Here is a 19,784-nt window from a genome sequence, read left to right as displayed (position 1 = left end):
TATTGTCTCCCTGCTTATTTAACTTATATGCAGAATTCATCATGCGAAAGGCCGGCCTGGATGAATCCCTAGCCGGAATTAAGATTGCCGGAAGAAATATCAACAACCTCAGATATGCAGATGACACAACCTTGATGGCAGAAAGTGAGGAGGAATTAAAGAACCTTTTAATGAGGGTGAAAGAGGAGAGCGCAAAATATGGTCTGAAGCTCAACATCAAAAAAACGAAGATCATGGCCACTGGTCCCATCACCTCCTGGCAAATAGAAGGGGAAGAAATGGAGGCAGTGAGAGATTTTACTTTCTTGGGCTCCATGATCACTGCAGATGGAGACAGCAGCTGCGAAATTAAGAGACGCCTGCTTCTTGGGAGAAAAGCAATGACAAACCTAGACAGTGTCACGAAGAGTCGGACACGACTAAACTACTAAACAACAACAACAAATTGACAATTTGCTGCTCTGTGGTGGTACCTCCAATTCGTCTGCCTCAACAGTTATGCTGCTTCACCCTACCTAACGGTCAGGCTGGCCTTGAGGCCAGGCTTGGGTTTACTGGAATGCTTCTTTCCAGGAAAAAGATACATTGTGTTGGGGAGAATTCGCATGGGAAAATAAGCTTTGCTTCATCCTCTTCAGGGCAAAATGAAGCAGATTATGCACTTGCATGACAGACAGTGGGACTCCATCTCTGGCTATTCCTCATCTGGAGGGAATAGGAGGTGCCGATTCCTCTCGAGCTACAATAAACTCAGTGAGGTCATGGGACAGTTTTTTTTCCTCCCCCTCTCCTCATTCCATCTGCATGATGACACCAAATCCTACTACTACTTTGCTGAATTGAATTTTGAAGGCAAGCCAAAGGAGAACGTTTGCTGGGACTGGGAGCGGCTAGGCACTCTGACCAAGCTAGGGGGACCAGCTGAAGGGAGGAGGCTCTGTCCACAGTGCAAAGGAACCGAGTCCCTCAATGACAGTGAAGGGAAGGAGTTGTGTCTCAATTTTTTTATATTTTTATTTTTTCGCAGAGGGGGATTTTGTAAAGACATCTTTCTAAGCACGCAATCGACATAGTAAGTGGGTACAAGACAGCACATAGATGTCGGGAGGTTAGAAGAGAAGAAAGGAAAGGAAAGACAGAGTTGTGTTCAGTTAGAATTATTTTGAATTGTGTGGTTATCAGGTAGAGCAAGCAAGCCTTCTGGTCATAGAAAGTGGGGAGGGAGATAAAGGAGCATGCTGGGCACCAGTTGGTGAAAAAACAAAAATGTGCACAAAATTTGCAAGTAGCTTTAACTGATTGTCTCTCTTTCTTCCTCACTTTCCAGGGATGATGGCCTGTGGAGCTCAGAAGCTGCTGTGTCTTGTAGCTCTCATTGCCCTGTCAACTGGTGAGTCTATCCGGTGGAAGCTAAAATAGGATTTGCCATATTTTTCCTGATGCCTATATGCTAATATAGAAGCTATTGTTCTGTGATAAAACGGATTTGATACAGAAGATGCACCAAGGGCAAGAGAGGACAGGAGGAGGAGGAGACCAGGTTAGAGTGAAAGGGACATTTGCCCAGGGCCAAAATTGACATGGAGGCTATTCTATACTGACAAAATTTAAGTTCAGAGTCAGGTCAGTTTGTGCATGTGTGTGTGTGTACTTGAGGAGCATGAGCTTTCGTTGACAGAGGCTGGGTGGCCAACTGTCATGGATGCTTTAGTTGCGATTCCAGCGTTGGACTAGATCATAGCTGTCAAGTGTCCCTTATTTGGCGGGACAGTCCCTTATCCCAGCGCCATGTCCCGCTGCTGTCCCTTATTGATGATGTCCCTTAAATAAGCTACTGAAGGTAATGGAGCCCTTTCTATATCCAACAAATTGTTGCTGTTTTTTGTGTTGAATATATGCTGTATGGTAATTTATGGACCTAATAGGTACAGTGGTGCCTCGCAAGACGAAAAGTATCCGTTCCGCGAGTTTCTTCGTCTTGCAGTTTTTTCGTCTTGCGAAGCAAGCCCATTAGCGGCTTAGTGGATTAGCGCTATTAGCGGCTTAGCAGGCTTAGCGGATCAGCTGATAAGCGGCTTAGCGGCTTAGCGGATCAGCTGTTAAGCGGCTTAGCGGATCAGCTGATAAGCGGCTTAGCGATCAGCTGTTAAGCGGCTTAGCGGCTTAGCGGATCAGCTGTTTAGCGGCTTAGCGGCTTAGCGGATCAGCTGATAAGCGGCTTAGCGGCTTGGGAAAAAGGGGGGGGGAGGAAAAAAAACCCGCAGGAACTCGCAAGACATTTTCGTCTTGCGAAGCAAGCCCATAGGAAATTCGTTTTGCGAAGCACCTCCAAAACGGAAAACCCTTTCGTCTAGCGGTTTTTCCGTCTTGCGAGGCGTTCATCTTGCGGGGCACCACTGTATCTAAAGCCATTTGCATGCAACAAAATATGTATTCTATCAAAGTAATTGTTGATCCCTTATTTTGGCTGCTGATCCCTTATTTTCGAGGCTGCTGGCCCCCTATTTTCAAATCTGTAAGTTGACAGCTATGGACTAGATGACCCTCAGTGTCCCTTCCAACTCTACAATTCTGTGATTCTAACATTTTATCAGGTGCTGAAATGAAGCAAATGACAACAAACATTTTAGAAGGAAACCTCAGTGGAATCTTCATCTTAATAGCAATAGATCATAATTCCTTCCATCAGGTTAAAGAATCCAGTGATTTGTTCAAGCAACAAAAAATTTGGATCTGTCCTTTTTCTGCAATCTCACTTTTCTTCTGTCTGATCTGCAATCTCACTTTTCTTCTGTCTGCCTGAACCAACTTATCTGAGGTCCGTCACCTGCGGTCTTTGGTGGACTATAGACTCCTCTCTCTTGATAGAACAAGAAATTAATTTAATTAAGAAAGGAATGCATATCACTTTAAGATTTCACCAAAGAGCTTTCCTTCCAAATTGAAAAAACTTTCATACTTGCTGTTCATCCAATTTCAGTATCTGATAAAGTGAATTGTAGTCTAAGGAAGTGTATGCTTTTAAAAATGAAACAAGGTGGTCTTTTTTTTAAAAAAAAGCATTTTCTTTTAAATTTTATTTACAACGTGAATGTTCTGCAATGTGATATTCTGCAATGTTTTCTATGAGAGTCAGCCCCTGCCCCAACTCAGAGCTTTTTAAACATTAGCTCAACCCCAGGGTAAGTTTTGCAAGTATAGATATATAAAAACTTTAAAAGCAGGATCTACAGCATAACACTACAAATTGGCTGCAGGCTATGGCTTATTTCTATGCTATTGACATGCAACCTCAGATATAAAGCCCACTTAGTGTTGTGGGACCTATTCCTGTGTAACTGTGGCACAAGATTTCAGTGTAGCTTTTAGAATAATTCCCCCTTTCTGGGGAATATTGAGACCTGTTCTGTGAGAGGGCTGGGAACCATGAACACAGAACTCTCAAAATTGTCACTAAACTACAGTTGCCACGATTCTTCAGGGGGAAACGCCATAATAGTTAAACTGGTCTAAAACCAATAGAAGTTTTTAATCTAACTGTATCTAAAGGGTTAACCCATCTCCTTGTTGCCTGTTGTTTTCATCTGTCGTTTGCTGCTATGCATTGCCAGTTTAATGCAGCTGTTTCCTCCTGTCCAGTTCTGCAAAGAACCTTTCCCATCTTTCAACTACCAGGACAATCACTTCCCTTGTCCTTTTGTAGTTTCAAACAAGCAAAGCATGGTTTTGCAACCTTCCCCTTGGAGCAGAGCAGGGCTGGCCCATCCATGAGGCAGACTGAGGCAGTCACCTTGGGCCACGGAATCCAAGGGCACCCTGCCCCTGGAGAAGTGGCGGTGGCAGCTTCTAGATTCCAGAAGGTCTCGCGAGATCTCACCAGAAGCAACTGCAGTGGTGGCTTCCGATCAGGGGTATACGAAGTGGGGGGGGGCGGAGGGGGCGGGCCACCCTGGGTGCCCCTCTGGGGTGTGTGTGTGACAAGATGACCCCTGCCTCCCCCAGCTGTAGAGTGGCCGAGGGCACGCATGTGGCGTCTGTACGGGCTTCCACTCTCGCACGGCGTCCATACGGCCACGCATGCGCACTCCATACAGGATGCTGCACATGTGCAGTCTGTATGGACGTCGCAGGCGAGCGGCAGCCCATACAGAGTGCACATGTTCGGCATCCTGTACGGAGTGCATGGGCTGCTGCACATGCGCAGTCAGTATGGACATTGCGTGTGCACCACTGAGCAGTTGGCCCCCGCCCCTCGGTGTCCCGCCCCAGGTGCCGGAGATGGTTCCTTTGCCACCACTTCCGGGTTCTAGCAAGATCTCAATGGAAGCCATTGCTGCTTCTCTGCTGTTGTGGACTGGTTGGACGCTGAGGAATGGTGGGAGAAACCAGCTAGGGAACCTCCAGGGCAAGACAGCTCAAAGCCCAGGAGTGATGGTGGGACGACAATGAGTGGTCAGAGGAAGAAGAGGGAGAAGACTGGGAGGGGGAGGTTTCAGAAGCTGACGAGGCAACGGCTTAGTGAGCTGGGAGAGTCTGCTGGGAAAGTGAAATCCAGAATCAGAGGCAAAAACTGAAGCAAGAGGGAGGAGGGAGGCCAAGAGGCAGAGATGAGTCAGGCCAGTGAAGAGTCATGGGTGTCTCACCTTCCTGCTGCAACAAGCTCCCCTCCCTCCCAGTCTCCCAGAACCAGAAGAGGCATGAAGAGAGCAGAGGAAAGTTAGCTTCATGAAGGCACAGTTTCAGGTTGCCTGGGAAAGGCCCTGGAGAGGAGGGGACCTTCAGTCTCAGCAACTGCTTCATGGGGGCAGGACCTGCCAGAGATGAGCTGCTGTGTCCATTAGGCATGACACTCCTGTGCAGATCCTGTCTTTGCTAATAAAGAGTTAACTCCAACTTGGTCTGTGTGGTTTCCCGCGGGCTCATTCCTGTCAGGCAGCTTCTGCGTTCTTGTGAGATCTCACAGACCTCTCACAAGATCTTGCCAGAACATGGAAGCCACCACCACACAACCCCAGTAAGCGAGGACCAGCAGGTGGGCAGAGGCAGCAGTGGAGGGGTGAAGGCACCTTTCCATTGCCTCAGGTGGTGAAATAGGATGGGCCACCCCAACAGCAGAGAGGTTCCAGGATAGCGCTGCAGGTCAGTTTTGTCTAGAGGAGGGAGTCCTAGCGGCAACTAGTGTTTAAATATCCATTAATTTACAAATGTACATATCAAGCAGATAGCCTTCCAGCAAGCAGGCAGTCTAAAACAACTGAAGCATCCCTGAAGTTGTTCATTTATCACCTTTTCCCACCTCCCAATGTTAACTTCAGCCAGTGCTTTAAAAAAACCCACAAAACACGTTCAGGGGTACTCTCATTTTCCTACTCATATTGAAATACTGCTCCTCAATGAGGCCAAACTTAGATTCACAAAATGTTTAGGGGTATGCATACCCTTGCGTCCCCCCCCCCCAGAAAAAAAGCACTGACCAGCTGGGCAGGTGGCAATGAGCTTTGTTGCATCACCCATATCTTTCTCTTTAACTTCAAAAATTCAAAGCAGCTGTAGGAGGTATTAATTTGAACACAGAAGCATCACCAACCGTTTTCTTTGCTCCCCTAAGAGTTGTAATATTAGTTGCAGGGATAGATTTTTACCGGGAAAACAGCACAGGGGGAGAAGGTTAACTGCCTTCCAATATAAAATCAACAGGCACACACACAGCTGTTGTTTTAGAAATGTTAGGAAATTCAATCACAGATGTCCTTTATCATATGCAGTTTGGCCTTGATATATTCCAGATGTTTGGAATGTTTGCTGTTCATTAATTGGGAGACTCCGCAGATTGCCAACATGTATAAAGCTATACAAAATCTAGAGGGGAGAGGGGCATTTTGCATTAACAGAGTATTATGGCTGTAACAGTCTAAATTCAGTCAAAGAGTCTTTCAGGAGCTTAAAGATTAACACATTTATTATGGCATAAGCCTGGGTTTGAGTCTACAAAAGCGTATACCGTATTACATTTGGTTAGTTTTTAAAGTCCCATTTATGTGGGTAAATAAAGTTGAATCCTGAAAATGAAGAGGCCTTATATGTTTTGAGTTCTCAAGTCTGGTAGGTGGAAAGGTGACATGTTCTGCACTGCCCTGGAAGGGTCAAGTCCATGCCTTTGGGAGGCGGTGCTTGTGGGTCCAACCCTGTCCTTGGAGGCTCATGCAGCCTCAGTGGCTGGGAGTGGCTGGTTCACCAGGTAGTCTCTCTTGGACACAAAGGGCTTGGTCACTGTCAGGGCTGGCCTGCCCATGAGCAGACTGAGGCAGGAGAGGACTGCTGTTATGATGGCTATTTTTTTTATTGGGATGTGGCAGTAGGCTTTTTATTATATTTTTATCATTGATGTTCTATTGTACACCGCCCTGGGATCTTTTGATAAAGGGCAGTATATAAATTGAAACAACAACAACAACAAAAAACAATACTCTGACATAAAGATATTTTGCTTTGCTGGACCCACCTATTCTGCTGAATATATAGTGTTGTGTTCTGGCTGGACTTGTTTAATCTTTGTAACTGTACGTTTTATATGGTTTTATATTACTGCATTGTTCTAACCTGCTCTGAGACCTTGCGGTGAAGAGTGGGGAAAGTATAAACTCAGTTTTCATTATTTATTCGTTTTCCTCCAAACCAAAAACAAAAAAAAACCTGCTTGGCTCTCTCTCCTGCCTCCCTTTCTTTAACAATGTGGGAACTGCAGTTTCATCTTTGGTGTGGGAGAGAGTAAGGACATTGCTAATTTGTTGCTGCTTCTTTATTTTAACACATGCGAATTACACAAGGGAAATCTTTTTCTTTGTCCTAGACTGGTTTCTGCCTGAGGTCATTGCTCAGGATGATCCTACAGGTACGTTTCCTTTAATTCTGCACCAATGCTTCAGTCCTAAACAGATGTATTAGGAAGTAAATCTCACTAGACTCAGAACTAATTTATACTTGTGAGTTATACTATTATATGTGTGTTATAAAAATGTGACACCAGGGGGCTCTGTACAGCAGTCAATGGAAAACTGCATAGAGAGCTATATAGTGGGTTTTTTTAAAATCAGAGGAGATTCAGCCTCAGTCTGCATAATCATGTTTAGTGCAGTTATGCAACTCTGTAATGTGGTGCTTGAATTTGTGTGCTCATATATGGGAGGCACATATTAAAGGTCTATATGGGACCTATAATATGGCTGTCTGTCTGTGTGTGTGCATGCGCGCGCACACACACACATGCATAGGCATGTATCTGAGCATAAATCATGCATGCCCATGTAAAATATGATATTCTGACAATGAAATAGGGCAGCATGCATGCTACATCCTGTTAAGCTGCCAGATTCCCTTCATTTTCAAATGCTTGCTCTTTGTATAGTACAAAATATCACTGAAAGTGCAGAGTGCACATTCAAGCAATGCTTATGAAGAACCATAAAGCACAAACAGTACTATAGCTGGCATTGAAGAATGCTCAAAGCAGTTGATGACCAGCTTCCAGATAAGGTCCTGCTTCCAAGAACCTCCCCAGATAATAAGACTTCAAAAGTGTTTTAAGGCCCTGATTGCAGTTTTCATAACTGGGAGGACTTCAGGGATGTCTATCTCTCCAAAGAATTTACTTGATTCCAAGAGGAATCAATACCACTGCAAAGGTCCAAAATTATGGGCAGGCAAATACCTTCCAGAAATGTATACTTTACAAGTGTTATGATATTTGTCAGCGGCTTAGAGCATTCTTCAACAATTTTTGTACTGTATGGTTCTTTGTAATGCTGGAAAGTATGTACACATTGTGCTTGTACTGATATTTTGTCTACTTTATTGTAAACTTCCCTCATTATTATCTTGTTGTTCGCAGTTGTGTGTCCTTCAGCATTCTTTTGTGGTTTTGCCAGTTACAATGTGACAAGCAAATATTTTCTGGAGAATTTTAAAATGTGGAACTGAGAATTTGCTCAATAGCAGCAGTGTGTGGGTTGTGGGTGGGTGTGTAAGTAAAAACAGCCACATCATCACCCTCTCACCTCTGGGCCTGACCTGTCCTCAGATCCACTAGTACAATAGCCTGATGAATTGGATTTGAAATTGTTTTTATATATCAACTTGTTTTAATTTTTTATTGTTTGTGTTTTACTGTAAAACTGCTTCAAGATGTTTCATAGGAAATGATTCATAAAGAGAAACAAACAACGGTGTGCATAGCTGTGCACCAAACAACTGATGGCTGCAAACCTGTTGTCTCTTTTTTTTCAGATGCACCTGATATACCGGGTGATGTGGGTGAGTTGAGTTCTTCTTGTTGCACATCCACCTCTAATGTCAAGGCCAATTCGCACATGCTGCTTTCTATGTTTATACCTAAGATTTTGTTGATTTTTTAGTGTGCAGCTTAATGAAGAAGACAAACCTCTGTTTGCAAACACAGGTATAATACAAGTACAGTGGTACCTCGGAAGTCGAACGGAATCCGTTCTGGAAGTCCGTTCAACTTCCAAAACGTTCGGAAACCAATTCGCAGCTTCTGATTAGCTGCAGGAAGCTCCTGCAGCCAATCAGAAGCCACGGAAGCCCCATCAGACGTTCAGGTTCCCAAGAACGTTCGCAAACTGAAACACTCGCTTCTGGGTTTGCGTCGTTCAGAGGCCGAAACATCTGAGTACCAAGGCGTTTGGGATCCAAGGTATGACTGTATGTGCATCACCAGGTCTGCCAAGTGAACACGTGGTGGAAGTCCCAGGTTTGCTGCCGCATAATGTGTGGAATGCTCCTCGAGTATATATATATATATATATATATATATATATATATATGCACACCCACACTATAATATCTCTTCTCCTTTCAGCAGATGCAGCTGACCCTGCAGCAGGAGCAGCAGATGTGCCAGGTCAGTTCCCATTTTGGTGCACGCAATGCCTTGTCAGCCTTCAGTGATGGCTCTTTGCTGCTATGAGTCAGAAGATTACTTTACAAGGGCTGGGGCTGGGGCTGCAGTTTGCAGCTGAGCACCCTACCTGCTTCTCTTTCCCCAATCTGCTCTGGTGAAGAAAGGGTTTGAGGGCACACTTAAGAGGAGAGGAGGGAGGGAGTGGGCAAGTGGATAAGTGACTACCAACATTTTCTCCCGATGTCTAGCAACAAAGTTTGCATCACGGGCTCCAGCAAATGCTATGCTGGCAGCAGTTCAGTAAGGATCTAACTGGAAATTAAAAACAATAATTATTTGGGGTTTATTTATAAGGCAAGCAACCTAGTTGCATAGGCTTCCTGACCCACAGTTTGGGAAATGCATCTCCACCCCCATCATTCAGCCCGTACACGGAGGTCCAGTGCCGATGACCTTCTGGCAGTTCCCTCCCTGCGAGAAATGAGGTTACAGGGAACCAGGCAGAGGGCCTTCTCGGTAGTGGTGCCCACCCTGTGGAACACCCTCCCATCAGATGACAAGGAAATAAACAACTATCTGACTTTTAGAAGACATCAACCCTGTTTAAGGCAGTTTTTTATGTTTGATGTTTTATTGTGTTTTTAATATTCTGTTGGAAGCTGCTCAGAGTGGCTGGGGAGGCCCAGCCAGATGGGCGGGGTATGAATATATTATTATTATTATTATTATTATTATTATTATTATTATTATTAGTTTCTATTAATTGCGTTTAAACCCTTTCCCTTTTCCTTCCAGGTGACACTGCCCCATCAACAGCACCTGGTAAGTTCAATTTTGTTCTCTATCCCTTTCTTCTCCTGCTTGCTCTCCCCTGTTCAACCAATGGCTTGACTCACACCTCACATAAAACCATAATTTAAAACAAAATGGGGTTAATGCAGATGATTGGCTTGCTGGTGCACATTGCTCAAAAGGTTTTCATGACGCTTCTCTCTCCCCACTACCCTCCACTGCGCCTTGCATTATCCAAACCTGGGCTTGTAGTTTATTTCCTCCAGATAAACCAGAAATAAACCCATATTTGTTCTGGGCTTAGTGCTCATGGTTTGTTTGGAAGGAACAAACCATGTGCCTGAGTTCAGACCACATGATGAGCCAGATTCTTATTATTTGATCTGTCATTTGGTGGCAGGGGAGCAGCACTGCGGAAACTTTTGAGCAGGTTCAAGCAAATGTTTTAATCACAGAGCTTCCAGAAGTTACAGCAAACACGTCCTCATCCATTGGCAGTAAAGTGAAGATGAAAAAAGGTTCCAAACGACTTAAAAAGAAAAGTATTTGGTTTCCTTATAAAACTGATGATGTTCGAGCACCAAGGCGTTTGAGAATCAAGGTTCCACTGTACAGTGGTACCTCGGGTTACATACGCTTCAGGTTACATACGCTTCAGGTTACACACTCCGCTAACCTAGAAATAGTGCTTCAGGTTAAGAACTTTGCTTCAGGATAAGAACAGAAATCGTGCTCCGGCGGCGTGGCAGCAGCAGGAGGCCCCATTAGTTAAAGTGGTGCTTCAGGTTAAGAACAGTTTCAGGTTAAGTATGGACCTCCGGAATGAATTAAGTACGTAACCAGAGGTACCACTGAAGTTGTTTTTTAAATTTGTGGGTCAACATTGCGCTGGGTGTATCAGTGCCGAGAAATGCACTCATCTGCTGTGAATTTCATGAGGTGCTTTCTGGTTCCTGTATTAGCAGAAAGAATCCACACAGTTCCACATCTGCATATTAAATATTGGCTATTTCGATCCATAGCCATGTTCAGGCATTTGTCTGAGCACACACAAGCTCAAAGTTTGGGCAGCTGCAGGGGTATTTGTGCAAGCCCCACCTCCCACCCCATGTATCTAGTCTGGTGCACGTTGGCTCCAGATTTCCTGTGCTAAGCAAGGAAGGGGCTTTTTGGTTTGTTCATTTTATTCACGTAGGCTGGGGATTGAGTGGGCAGGACTGAGTCATGTGCAGATACTGACCCCATCCACATTTTGGACTTTTACCTCAATTAGAGTTGCAGAGATTAATAATGTGCATGATTCAAACACGGTTTCCCCTATGAACTCATGAAAAAAAGTTTAGCGCACTTAAAACACACACGTGGCTTGCAAAAGTATTCTATAAAAACAATAAACCTGAATCCACAAAATGTATTAGCCAAAGCTTAAGGGTTAAGGGCAGTGCTATTTTTCTAGAAAAAGAGGTGCTGGAACTCACCATGAACACCTCCCTTGTTCTCTTAGAATGGCAATGGCGCCCAACTGAGAACTGCCGGATCGGAGTTCCTATGAGTTCCCCCTGAAAAAGCCCCGGTTAAGGGTGCTAATGGAAACCTCTATTGTGAAGGAATGGGTTTTCAGCATCTCTTTGGGTGAAAGCAAGGAAGGAACGGTGTCCTCCCCAGGGTCTGTGGCACAAATTGGCCCAGTCATTCAGAGGCTCAATTTCCCAGTTCTGTGAGTCCCTTTTGATCTCATAGGGTAAATCTAGTGCAAGGGTAGCTACCAATACATCTGGAGATGGCTTGGTGGCGGCAGGAATTTTAAAGATGCTCAGATTGTCTGCTTGAAGCGACATACCACTCCAGCATTGAATTGGTGCGAATTTGACTAGCCTTCACTATCTCCCAATAAACCCACAAGACAGAGAGACTGCAAGTTGTGTACATTTAAGTCCATGGCCACCACTGTATGCAGGGGCGAACGAAGGCAAACCAACACCCAGGGCAGGGGAAAACGCCGGCTGCACATGCGTTGCACCGCTACATACAATCCATGTGTGGCGTCACTACATATGACGCATGTGTGGCATCGCTACGTAGGACGCATGTGTGGCATTGCTACGTATAGCGCATGCATTGTACGTAGCGGCATTGTACATAGTGCCACCCAAGCGCTGTACGGATGGTGGTGGGATCCTTTGCTTGTGGCTGCAGCAGTGGCGGTGGAATACTCCGCTTGCGGCTGTAGCCGCGATTGAGGGATCCCACCACCGTCCGTACGGCGCTTGAGTGGCGCCGGTGGCAAACTGCTATGTACAGCACATGTGCGGCGTCACTACATACAGCACATGCGTGCAACACTGCGCATGCGTTGTACATAGCGGTTTGCCGCCAGCACCGCTCAAACACCATACAGACAGTGGCGGGATCCTCTGCTCACAGCTGCGGCCGTGAACGGAGGATCCTTCACATGCAGCTGTGGCAGCGCGATGGCTGCTTGCGCTGCCGCGCCTGGGGGCAGTGGGACGAGCAACCCATGGGGTGCCTTCTTGTCACACACACACCCAGGCATGACACCCGGGGTGCACCGCCCCCCCCCTGCGACGCCACTGACTGTATCTTTTGGGAATAAATTCCAGTTTTAACTATTCATTGTGTGCAGAGGTACTTCTTTGTGTCTGTCCCAAAATACTACAATTTGTGACATGTGGTGCCCAAAACTCTACTCAAGTATTCCAAATGTGTCTGCGCCATAAATTAATATAAATGTGTTGTGATCATGACAGTTTCATTTTTGATCCCTTTCAATCCGTAGCATGGAATTTGATTTCCTCACTTGATGTTTTCATGGACTTACCCACTACAACCTCAGGATCCTGTTCCTAGTCAGCCACTGCTAGTTCAGAAGGTCTTCCCATTTATTTTCCAGCTGGCTTTCATAGATGTCTGTTCCAGATTGAATATACCGCCAAAGTCTGCACGACACAGCTCTGCAATGATTTTATCCCCCGGCATGCTAAGTTGCTTGCGAAATATTTTCTGTGGGTGGAGTACTTTGCACAAAATTCAGCATGTGAATAGGATGGCATGGTGTGAGCAGGATGAAATTTTACTCTGCAAGGGGAAACGGTAGAAAAGTTACTGCAAGCCAGTGTCATTAAAGGAAATATCTCACTTGGTCTCTTGGCAGTCAGTTTCAATGAGCCACCATCCCGTTGAAGTAGCCACACTGATGGCATTAACTTGAACATGTCCCTCTTTGTTTGCTCCCAGAATGCCGTGAAGAGCAATTTCCTTGTACACGGTTGTACTCTGTTCATAAGCCGGTGAAGCAATGCATCAGTTACTTGTGTGTTACCAGGTAAGAGAGGAAACGCTCTGGTAGAAGATGAGAAGGTTTAGGAATTTTCTAAAATTCTATGATTCTACAAGATAATACAGATAGTTTTGGCAGGCATCTTTGGATACGATTTCTTACAATGATCTGTGAAAAGTAATTATTATTAATTTAATTTGTTAGTTGCCTAACACAGGGCATTCTCTAGGTGACTTGTAACCAATTTTTAAAACATTTGAAAATGGTTAAACACCATAACCGCCAACATTTAAACGACCAGGAGTCATTTAAAGGGGCAGCTGGTATACCATGGCAGAAAGAGAAAAGGATGAATGCCACGAGTGGCACAGGAAGCTGTGAACTATCACTGGAATTTCCCACCCCCACCAGATACTAACCCACCCCATTTTTAGCACAGTTTGAAGCAGGAACTGGCCATCTATTTTCATCCATTTTCTGCAGCCGCAACAGCTGGAGACTTGCTTTTTTGTCCAAATGAAAGTTTCACTTGATCATATTTCTCAGCAATTACCCAGGGCACAGGGCCATTATCTGTATTCCAGATAATGCTGGTTGAGGCTGATGGTAGTTTTGAGTAATCTAGAGAACACCAGACTCTCTAGAAGGCAGATTTGGAACAAGGAAGCAAAGGGCAGGGAAGGGAATTCATACTCCTCCCCTTTCCCCCAGCAACTGCTTTTCTTTTCCAAATCACAGTCCACACATTTGCTTTTCCTGTAAAACAAATCAAATGAAATACCGTGAAAATCCCTGAAACGAGAAGTAATTGACTAAAAATATCATCTTGAGGAAATAAACTAAATAATAAGAAAAAGCAAAAAGCTTAAGGAAAAAATTAGAAAAACCTAAAATTGTACAAAGCCTTTACAGGATGCCGGCTACAAACCTTGTTTCACTGAACTATTCAGTTTCCTCAGAAGGAAATAGAAAAATCATAAACTTTAAATGACCAAAATTCAAAAAAAGGGTAGAACCCCCAAAAACTCTGAAGTATTATAATCCTAGCTCAACCTAGGTAAAGCGTAGTAAAACAAGCTTGTGTAGGTTCTGTAACATACATTTGTGTGTAATGTGTAGTTCGGCCTTTTGTACCTCTGCTAGCAATGGTTTAGCCACAGTTATTTGTTGGTATCAGTTTTTGGTGCACAAGGATTTATGTTCCTACTGTTTGCCTTCTCCCCACCACCCACCACCCCTGTTTCTGGTGACAGTGTCCGCCGGACATACATGATAAACAAGGAAATCTGCTCTCGCATTGTCTGCAAAGAGGATGAAGCCATGCAGGGTGAGTAAAGATGTCCATAGGGATGTGCCCCATAAACCAGGAAGAAATAAAGTTGCTCAATTTCTCTTAGAGGAAGAAGGCCTATATCACAGGTGTATGCCCTTGTGTGAATGGCCAACATTCAGAGGCAGGCAACATAATCCAAGAAGGGTGCTGGCAAATGGGAAAAGGTACAAAAATGGTGAAGGGCTTAATGGCAAAAGCAATAGTGGAGAAAACTGAAGACCCAGAGATGTTCTGTCTTGAATATAAGACATTTGTGGTTGGAGAAATACATCGCAAAATTCAGATAAGTTCAAGTTTCAAAGAACGGCTGTTTCAGTTCTCATATTGTTCCTGAAAGTGCAGATTCGATAGATTGGCCTTTAAGTGCAAGCTGAATTCAATTTCTTTCCCACCCCTACTCCCAAGGAAGTATCTTGAAATCAGCAGCAGCATCGCTCTGATCCTCTACTTGGCATATATGGAAGCAAGTTGTCCTTTCTCAGTGGCCACAATTTGAAGAGTCTGAATGGGGGCCATTCTACTTCACAATGCTGCTGATGCTTCCCCCCCCTTTAAGTAAAACTGCTTCAGGAGGAGAAAATAGGGAGAGAGGGGTGTCAGACTCTTTCCCCGCAACCCTTTCCCCCCTCACAGATGTGCTGCTAACCACTAACTATAACGTACACCCATGTGTGCATACGGCCGGGTTGTAAATTATGTGGCATGGTTAACCCACTCTTGAGCTCCTTCTCTCTCTCGTCTGTCTCTAGAGGAGATCTGCCGCCAGATGGCTGGCCTGCCACCACGCCGCCTCCGCCGCTCGGGTCGCCCTCGAGGACCACCCTGCCGGCGGGCTCAGCTCCAACGACAGAATGCTGTTGATCCTCAGTGACCAACAAACTGCAGGCATGATAAAAAGGAGCAGGAGATGAAATCACAGCGAACCCAGACAGTCTACAACCCAGCTTAAGTTTGCCTTCTTCCCCCAACTTCCTGCCTTGGGAGGTGCTCCAGGCCAGGGACTTTCTGTGCCCACATGTCACAGGTGGCAGCTGATGTCACCTTTGAAATGTGATACCAAGACCCTCGTATGCTCATGCTTTTGTGTTACTCTTGCCCCAAGCTGCTTATAAAAGCTCTGTTCACACCTGCCTTAATATATACAGATGTGTATACTCAGCCTGTGGGGCAGTAGGATAATGTGCATCCTGCCCCAGAGCTTGGTGTCCCCTGAGCTGTGTGTAACTAGGACTGAAGTTAGCTGTCCTTGGGAGGTTGGAGGCACAACATGCCAATATCCAGGAGCTGCTCGACTTGATTTCTGCATTGCTCTTGCAGTGGGAAGGAAACTTCAGTCATTGGCACACACCACTTAAACCCCTGTAAAGAAAAATGGGTTATTAGCTCTCTCAGCCACCACTATTCCATAATGGAAATGAAACTAAGCCAGTGTAGGGCTGAGAGATTTGATTGCACATGCACATGACAGAGCTACAGTGGAAGAGCAGACAGAGAAATAAATTCTAGTCTGTCTGCATGGCACTGATGGGTGGGCCCCCAAACACCATGGATGCACCCATCCTTAGCTTGGTTCTAAGTATGGTTACATCACTGCAGACCATCAACAGCACCACCTCACTGTCTCCACTTCACTGCCTCTTTTTTCCACTCGTAGTGTACAACTTGGGTCCTGGGTGGTGGTTGTTCCTCAAAACAATTGACTAATGATCGCCACACAACAACTTTGGTGGAAGAGACAAGAGGAGAGGGAGGGAAGGAGACACGGTGGCTCAAATCTGGCCATAGTAGAGACACTGCAAGGACCACACTGCAAGGTCATGCACAAGCCCGCATTAGTGAAACCTTAAGCCAAGGTCTCAGAGAAGTATGAGCTTTTCAGTAGTACTGGATGGTTGCAGTGCCTGCTTAAATTAACCATGGGCTGTCATTGCTGACACAGTGTAGCTGGAAACGGAGAGTTGTTTGCATGAGAGTTGAAGGTGGCATCATTGCCCATGGTGTATATGCTCGTTTCTTTTGCCCATTGTTGCCTTTAGCCAAAACTACAAGAGAGATAATTGAGGGGCAGCAACAGTGAGTCTACACACCATGAATAATGATGCCTTTACCAAAGGGATATTGAGAGTCTCTTATCCTGAGTCCATCTACTCTGGTTGGTAGCACTTACATGGGACCTTCTGCTGGTGATGGATGTGCTCTATCACTGAACTGTGCAGCCCCTCTCTCAGCTTTTGAGATATCTGAAAAAGCAATTCTCGTCTCCAGCTACCGTATGCCCCAAAGGGAAGCTGATAATTTACTTCTGTGGTACCTTTGCTAGAGCCCTTCATCTCCTGCATATAGTAAACACGTCCACATGTTCTGGTTCCTATTTTTTTTTTAATAGAAATTGCATAGCAACTTTCAACATTATTTAACTTAACTCTTTTTACTTAATAACTCAGGCACCTGCTGCATGCTTTATAGCTTCTCCTCTTCACTGCCCTTTATAAGTCCTTATTGCAACATGGATCAAAATGATCCAGGCTGCCATCTGGTGCTAGTCCATATGCTGAAGTGAATTCCTTTAGCAACACTGATGCCAACAGAACAATGGTATAAATATTTCCTGCTGGCTTTGTAATTACATAACACTTTTGCGATCCAGTGCTGTCCATAAAACTGAACGCAACAGGCAAGGCACTTGGTTGAAGTCTTAGGTAAAGGAATGTAAAAGTATGTCTAGATCAGCTAATAGTGGACAGGATATCTGATGTCCAAGTGACTAGGGGCACAATCCACCATGGTGTTTTCTACTAGCAAGCCCCAGTAAGACAGTGAATGGGAGCTGTGCTGGCGCACAACTGTCAGGCCTGACTCCAGATTTTGGGGCGGCCTTTGGCAGTTTGCTGGGCCTTCCTTACACTGCTGCAATAATTCTGGAGTGTTGCTTTTTAATTTGTCCAGTTCAGAAATAGAAGGGTAGGGGGAAATACTGTTCTGTTCAAAGAAAAGTAGGGGCAGAAGGAAACCAGCAGCAATTTCTGCCCCACGGAAATATGGCACAGATAAAACAGTGAGAGAAGTGTTTCCAATAGGTAATTCTGACATGGGGTAGCCACCAGGAATTGCCATTTTTGATGCAGTCACTGGTCTTGTCCGTGCTCTGCCATGTGCCAGAGTTATGCGTCTTACTCATCACCTAATTGCTCAGTCTATACCTTCACCATCTTCCACAAGGGAATGAGCTGCAAACTTGGCATGTGGCACGATAAAAAGTTAGTTATTCATGCCGGTTACCGTTTGTGTAGATTGTGTGAACTGAAGCTCCCATATATTTGCAGGGAAGAAATCCCCTGTTGAAAAGGGGTATTATTAAAGAGTTTGACAAGTTCACATGTTACTTGATCTCTCTCAGCGCTTAATGGAATGTGTGATTGGTTTTTGCAGACATGTATTCTTTATGTTGTCATCGGGCGACAGGAAAGCTCTGTGTGTTGTGGTTCATTTTATGCGTGCAAACCACCGCTAGAAGCTGTAGCCAGTGAATGATCAACATTTATATGTGAAACAGCCAAGGAGCAAGTAGTAGGGGAAGAGAGCTGAAAATAAGCCAATATATTGTACATCTGGCAAAATATACATCAGGAGGCTTAGCTTGGTCAGAATTGAGTATACGCTTCCAGAGTTACATTACTTCTCGTAAATGAGCCACCATAGCCACTAGAGGGCTGTGAAAATTTGTGTCCTGGGCTTTTAAGACTCATCTACCCATGTACTATCTGAAACCAAAGGGGCACATTGCTTGCCAGATGTGAATTCCCCTCCCAGCTCTCTTACCCCCCACTAAATGGTGGGTAACCTGCAGCCCTCATGCTGTTGTTGGATCAGCTCCTGTCAGGCAAAGCCAAAATGGCCAATGATCAGGATTGGTGCTAGACTTTGGGGAATCCTTGGCATGGTACTGTTCAAGGGCCCTGCCAGTTAGGGCTGGGCTGGGCAGTTGCTGCTACTGCTTTCACAATGGCAGCACCATTCACTCTTCTCCACCAGATCCTTAGATATGCTTCACTGGTGCTTTTGAATGGGAGCTGAGCTCAACTTCCATCTGTGATGGCCAACCGCCATCTTAACTCGCCCAAAATGCAACGCCCTAGTCCACAGATCTGTGAAACCAATTCACTTAATGGAGCTGTTGGGTTGGGGCCTTCTAGTTCAGGTAACCAAAAATGGCAGGTGATCATGGCAGATGGGAGCGGAGCATGGCTCTTACTCAAAACGCCACCATTGCCTGCTATTGCAAAGCCTCTGGGAAGCCATCAAGGAGGGTAGGGAGTGAGGGCAGGACTGAGCTGGGCATGTGAGGGGCCCATTCAAGCCTTTAAGGCATTCAGCCAGTGTTGGATCTGGCCAACTGCTTGTGCCAGGCCTGCTAATAGTCAGGGATAATGAGAGCTGTAGTCCAGAAATCTCTGGCCTACAGTCTCCTCAGCCCTGCTGTAGATACTATATGGTACACAAATTCTTCAGTAGAGTTGGTGACTTTGTTTTTAACTGGCCCTTGTCTTAAGCCTCTAGCAGTGGCTGTATGGGCAGAAATTAAGTTGGTGAAATTTTTCCCATCATTTTATATCTGTGTCTGTAAAAAGGCACAGTAAAAAGAAAGAAGTACAATTTGTCTTTATAGAGAATAACTGCCTGATTTTTTTTTAAAGGGATGGCCTTACTGTGGGACGTTGGTACGCATCAGTTGTTAGAAGGCACATATATAAGAGATCTAAATCTGTTCTGAATACCAAATGCAAATGTAAACATATATGAATGTATTCCATAGTTATTGTACAACATATAAATATATAAAACACGTTCACAAATTTTGAAAGAATGCAAATTATTTCTTATGCTGCTTCACTGCTGTATTTTATGCGGGGTCAAGGAGTGGAATTTCAAGGGAAAAAGCACTGCATAAACAGAATTTATATTTTATGGAATGCATACACAATTCAAACATATTAAAAGACAACTTGTTTTCCTGTTGATCCTTGTACCTGTGCATGTTATGGCTTTTGTCTTTATTTTATATATACATCAGCTGGGTCTGCTAAACAACTCTACTTTCTTAGCAGAAACAACAATGCAGTCGCACACGTCAGCCAACGTGGCAACCACAATGTGGAGCCACAGCCTAGACACAAGTCTTCCTCCCCAATGGCTGTATATAACCCTCTCTTCCCAGTGACTTGTTCACACTTTGTATTAGTATATACTTTGTCCACCTCGAGGGGCCTTTATAGTGTAAATGTGGGGTACACATTTTTTAGAATAAACAGAATAAATGATCCTTAAATAGGTATTTGTCATTATAAGATAAATTGATTTCCTGTAGCTCTGTTATGGATTGCTGGGACCTATCCCTGACAAATTACCCTGTTCCTCCCAGTTTTTGTCCTTTGGTTGTGACAAGC

General features: G+C 44.8%; 1 protein-coding gene across 4 annotated transcripts; it reads left to right on the top strand.

Annotated features, from left to right (window-relative positions):
* The first annotated feature begins 721 nt into the window (after nt 1-721).
* MFAP5 (microfibril associated protein 5) lies at nt 722-19,353 on the top strand. 4 transcript variants are annotated; one of them, XM_053372117.1, is made up of 9 exons: nt 722-1,072; nt 1,328-1,390; nt 6,851-6,892; nt 8,284-8,310; nt 8,879-8,917; nt 9,713-9,739; nt 12,965-13,052; nt 14,261-14,334; nt 15,090-19,353. In XM_053372117.1, the coding sequence occupies exons 2-9, from the start codon at nt 1,330-1,332 to the stop codon at nt 15,209-15,211; spliced, it is 480 nt and encodes a 159-aa protein (XP_053228092.1). In that variant the 5' UTR covers nt 722-1,072; nt 1,328-1,329; the 3' UTR covers nt 15,212-19,353. The 4 variants fall into 4 exon arrangements, with proteins under 4 accessions (XP_053228092.1, XP_053228091.1, XP_053228088.1 ...); XM_053372116.1 differs by having other exon boundaries at nt 722-1,076; nt 8,876-8,917; XM_053372113.1 differs by having other exon boundaries at nt 726-1,072; nt 8,876-8,917.
* The last annotated feature ends 431 nt before the right edge of the window (nt 19,354-19,784 follow it).

This window comes from Podarcis raffonei, chromosome 17 (genome assembly GCF_027172205.1).
Source record: "Podarcis raffonei isolate rPodRaf1 chromosome 17, rPodRaf1.pri, whole genome shotgun sequence".
Taxonomy (NCBI): domain Eukaryota; kingdom Metazoa; phylum Chordata; class Lepidosauria; order Squamata; family Lacertidae; genus Podarcis; species Podarcis raffonei.
Note: the sequence above shows the minus strand (reverse complement) of the source record. Positions and strands in the feature narration are given on the sequence as shown.

Coding starts and splice junctions, on each gene's coding strand:
- MFAP5 (XM_053372116.1), top strand. CDS start 1,330: ATGATGGCCTGTGGAGCTCAGAAGCTGCTGTGTCTTGTAGCTCTCATT. Junction 6,893..8,283: donor TGCTCAGGATGATCCTACAG/GTACGTTTCCTT, acceptor CTTTTTTTTCAG/ATGCACCTGATATACCGGGT. Junction 14,335..15,089: donor AGAGGATGAAGCCATGCAGG/GTGAGTAAAGAT, acceptor GTCTGTCTCTAG/AGGAGATCTGCCGCCAGATG.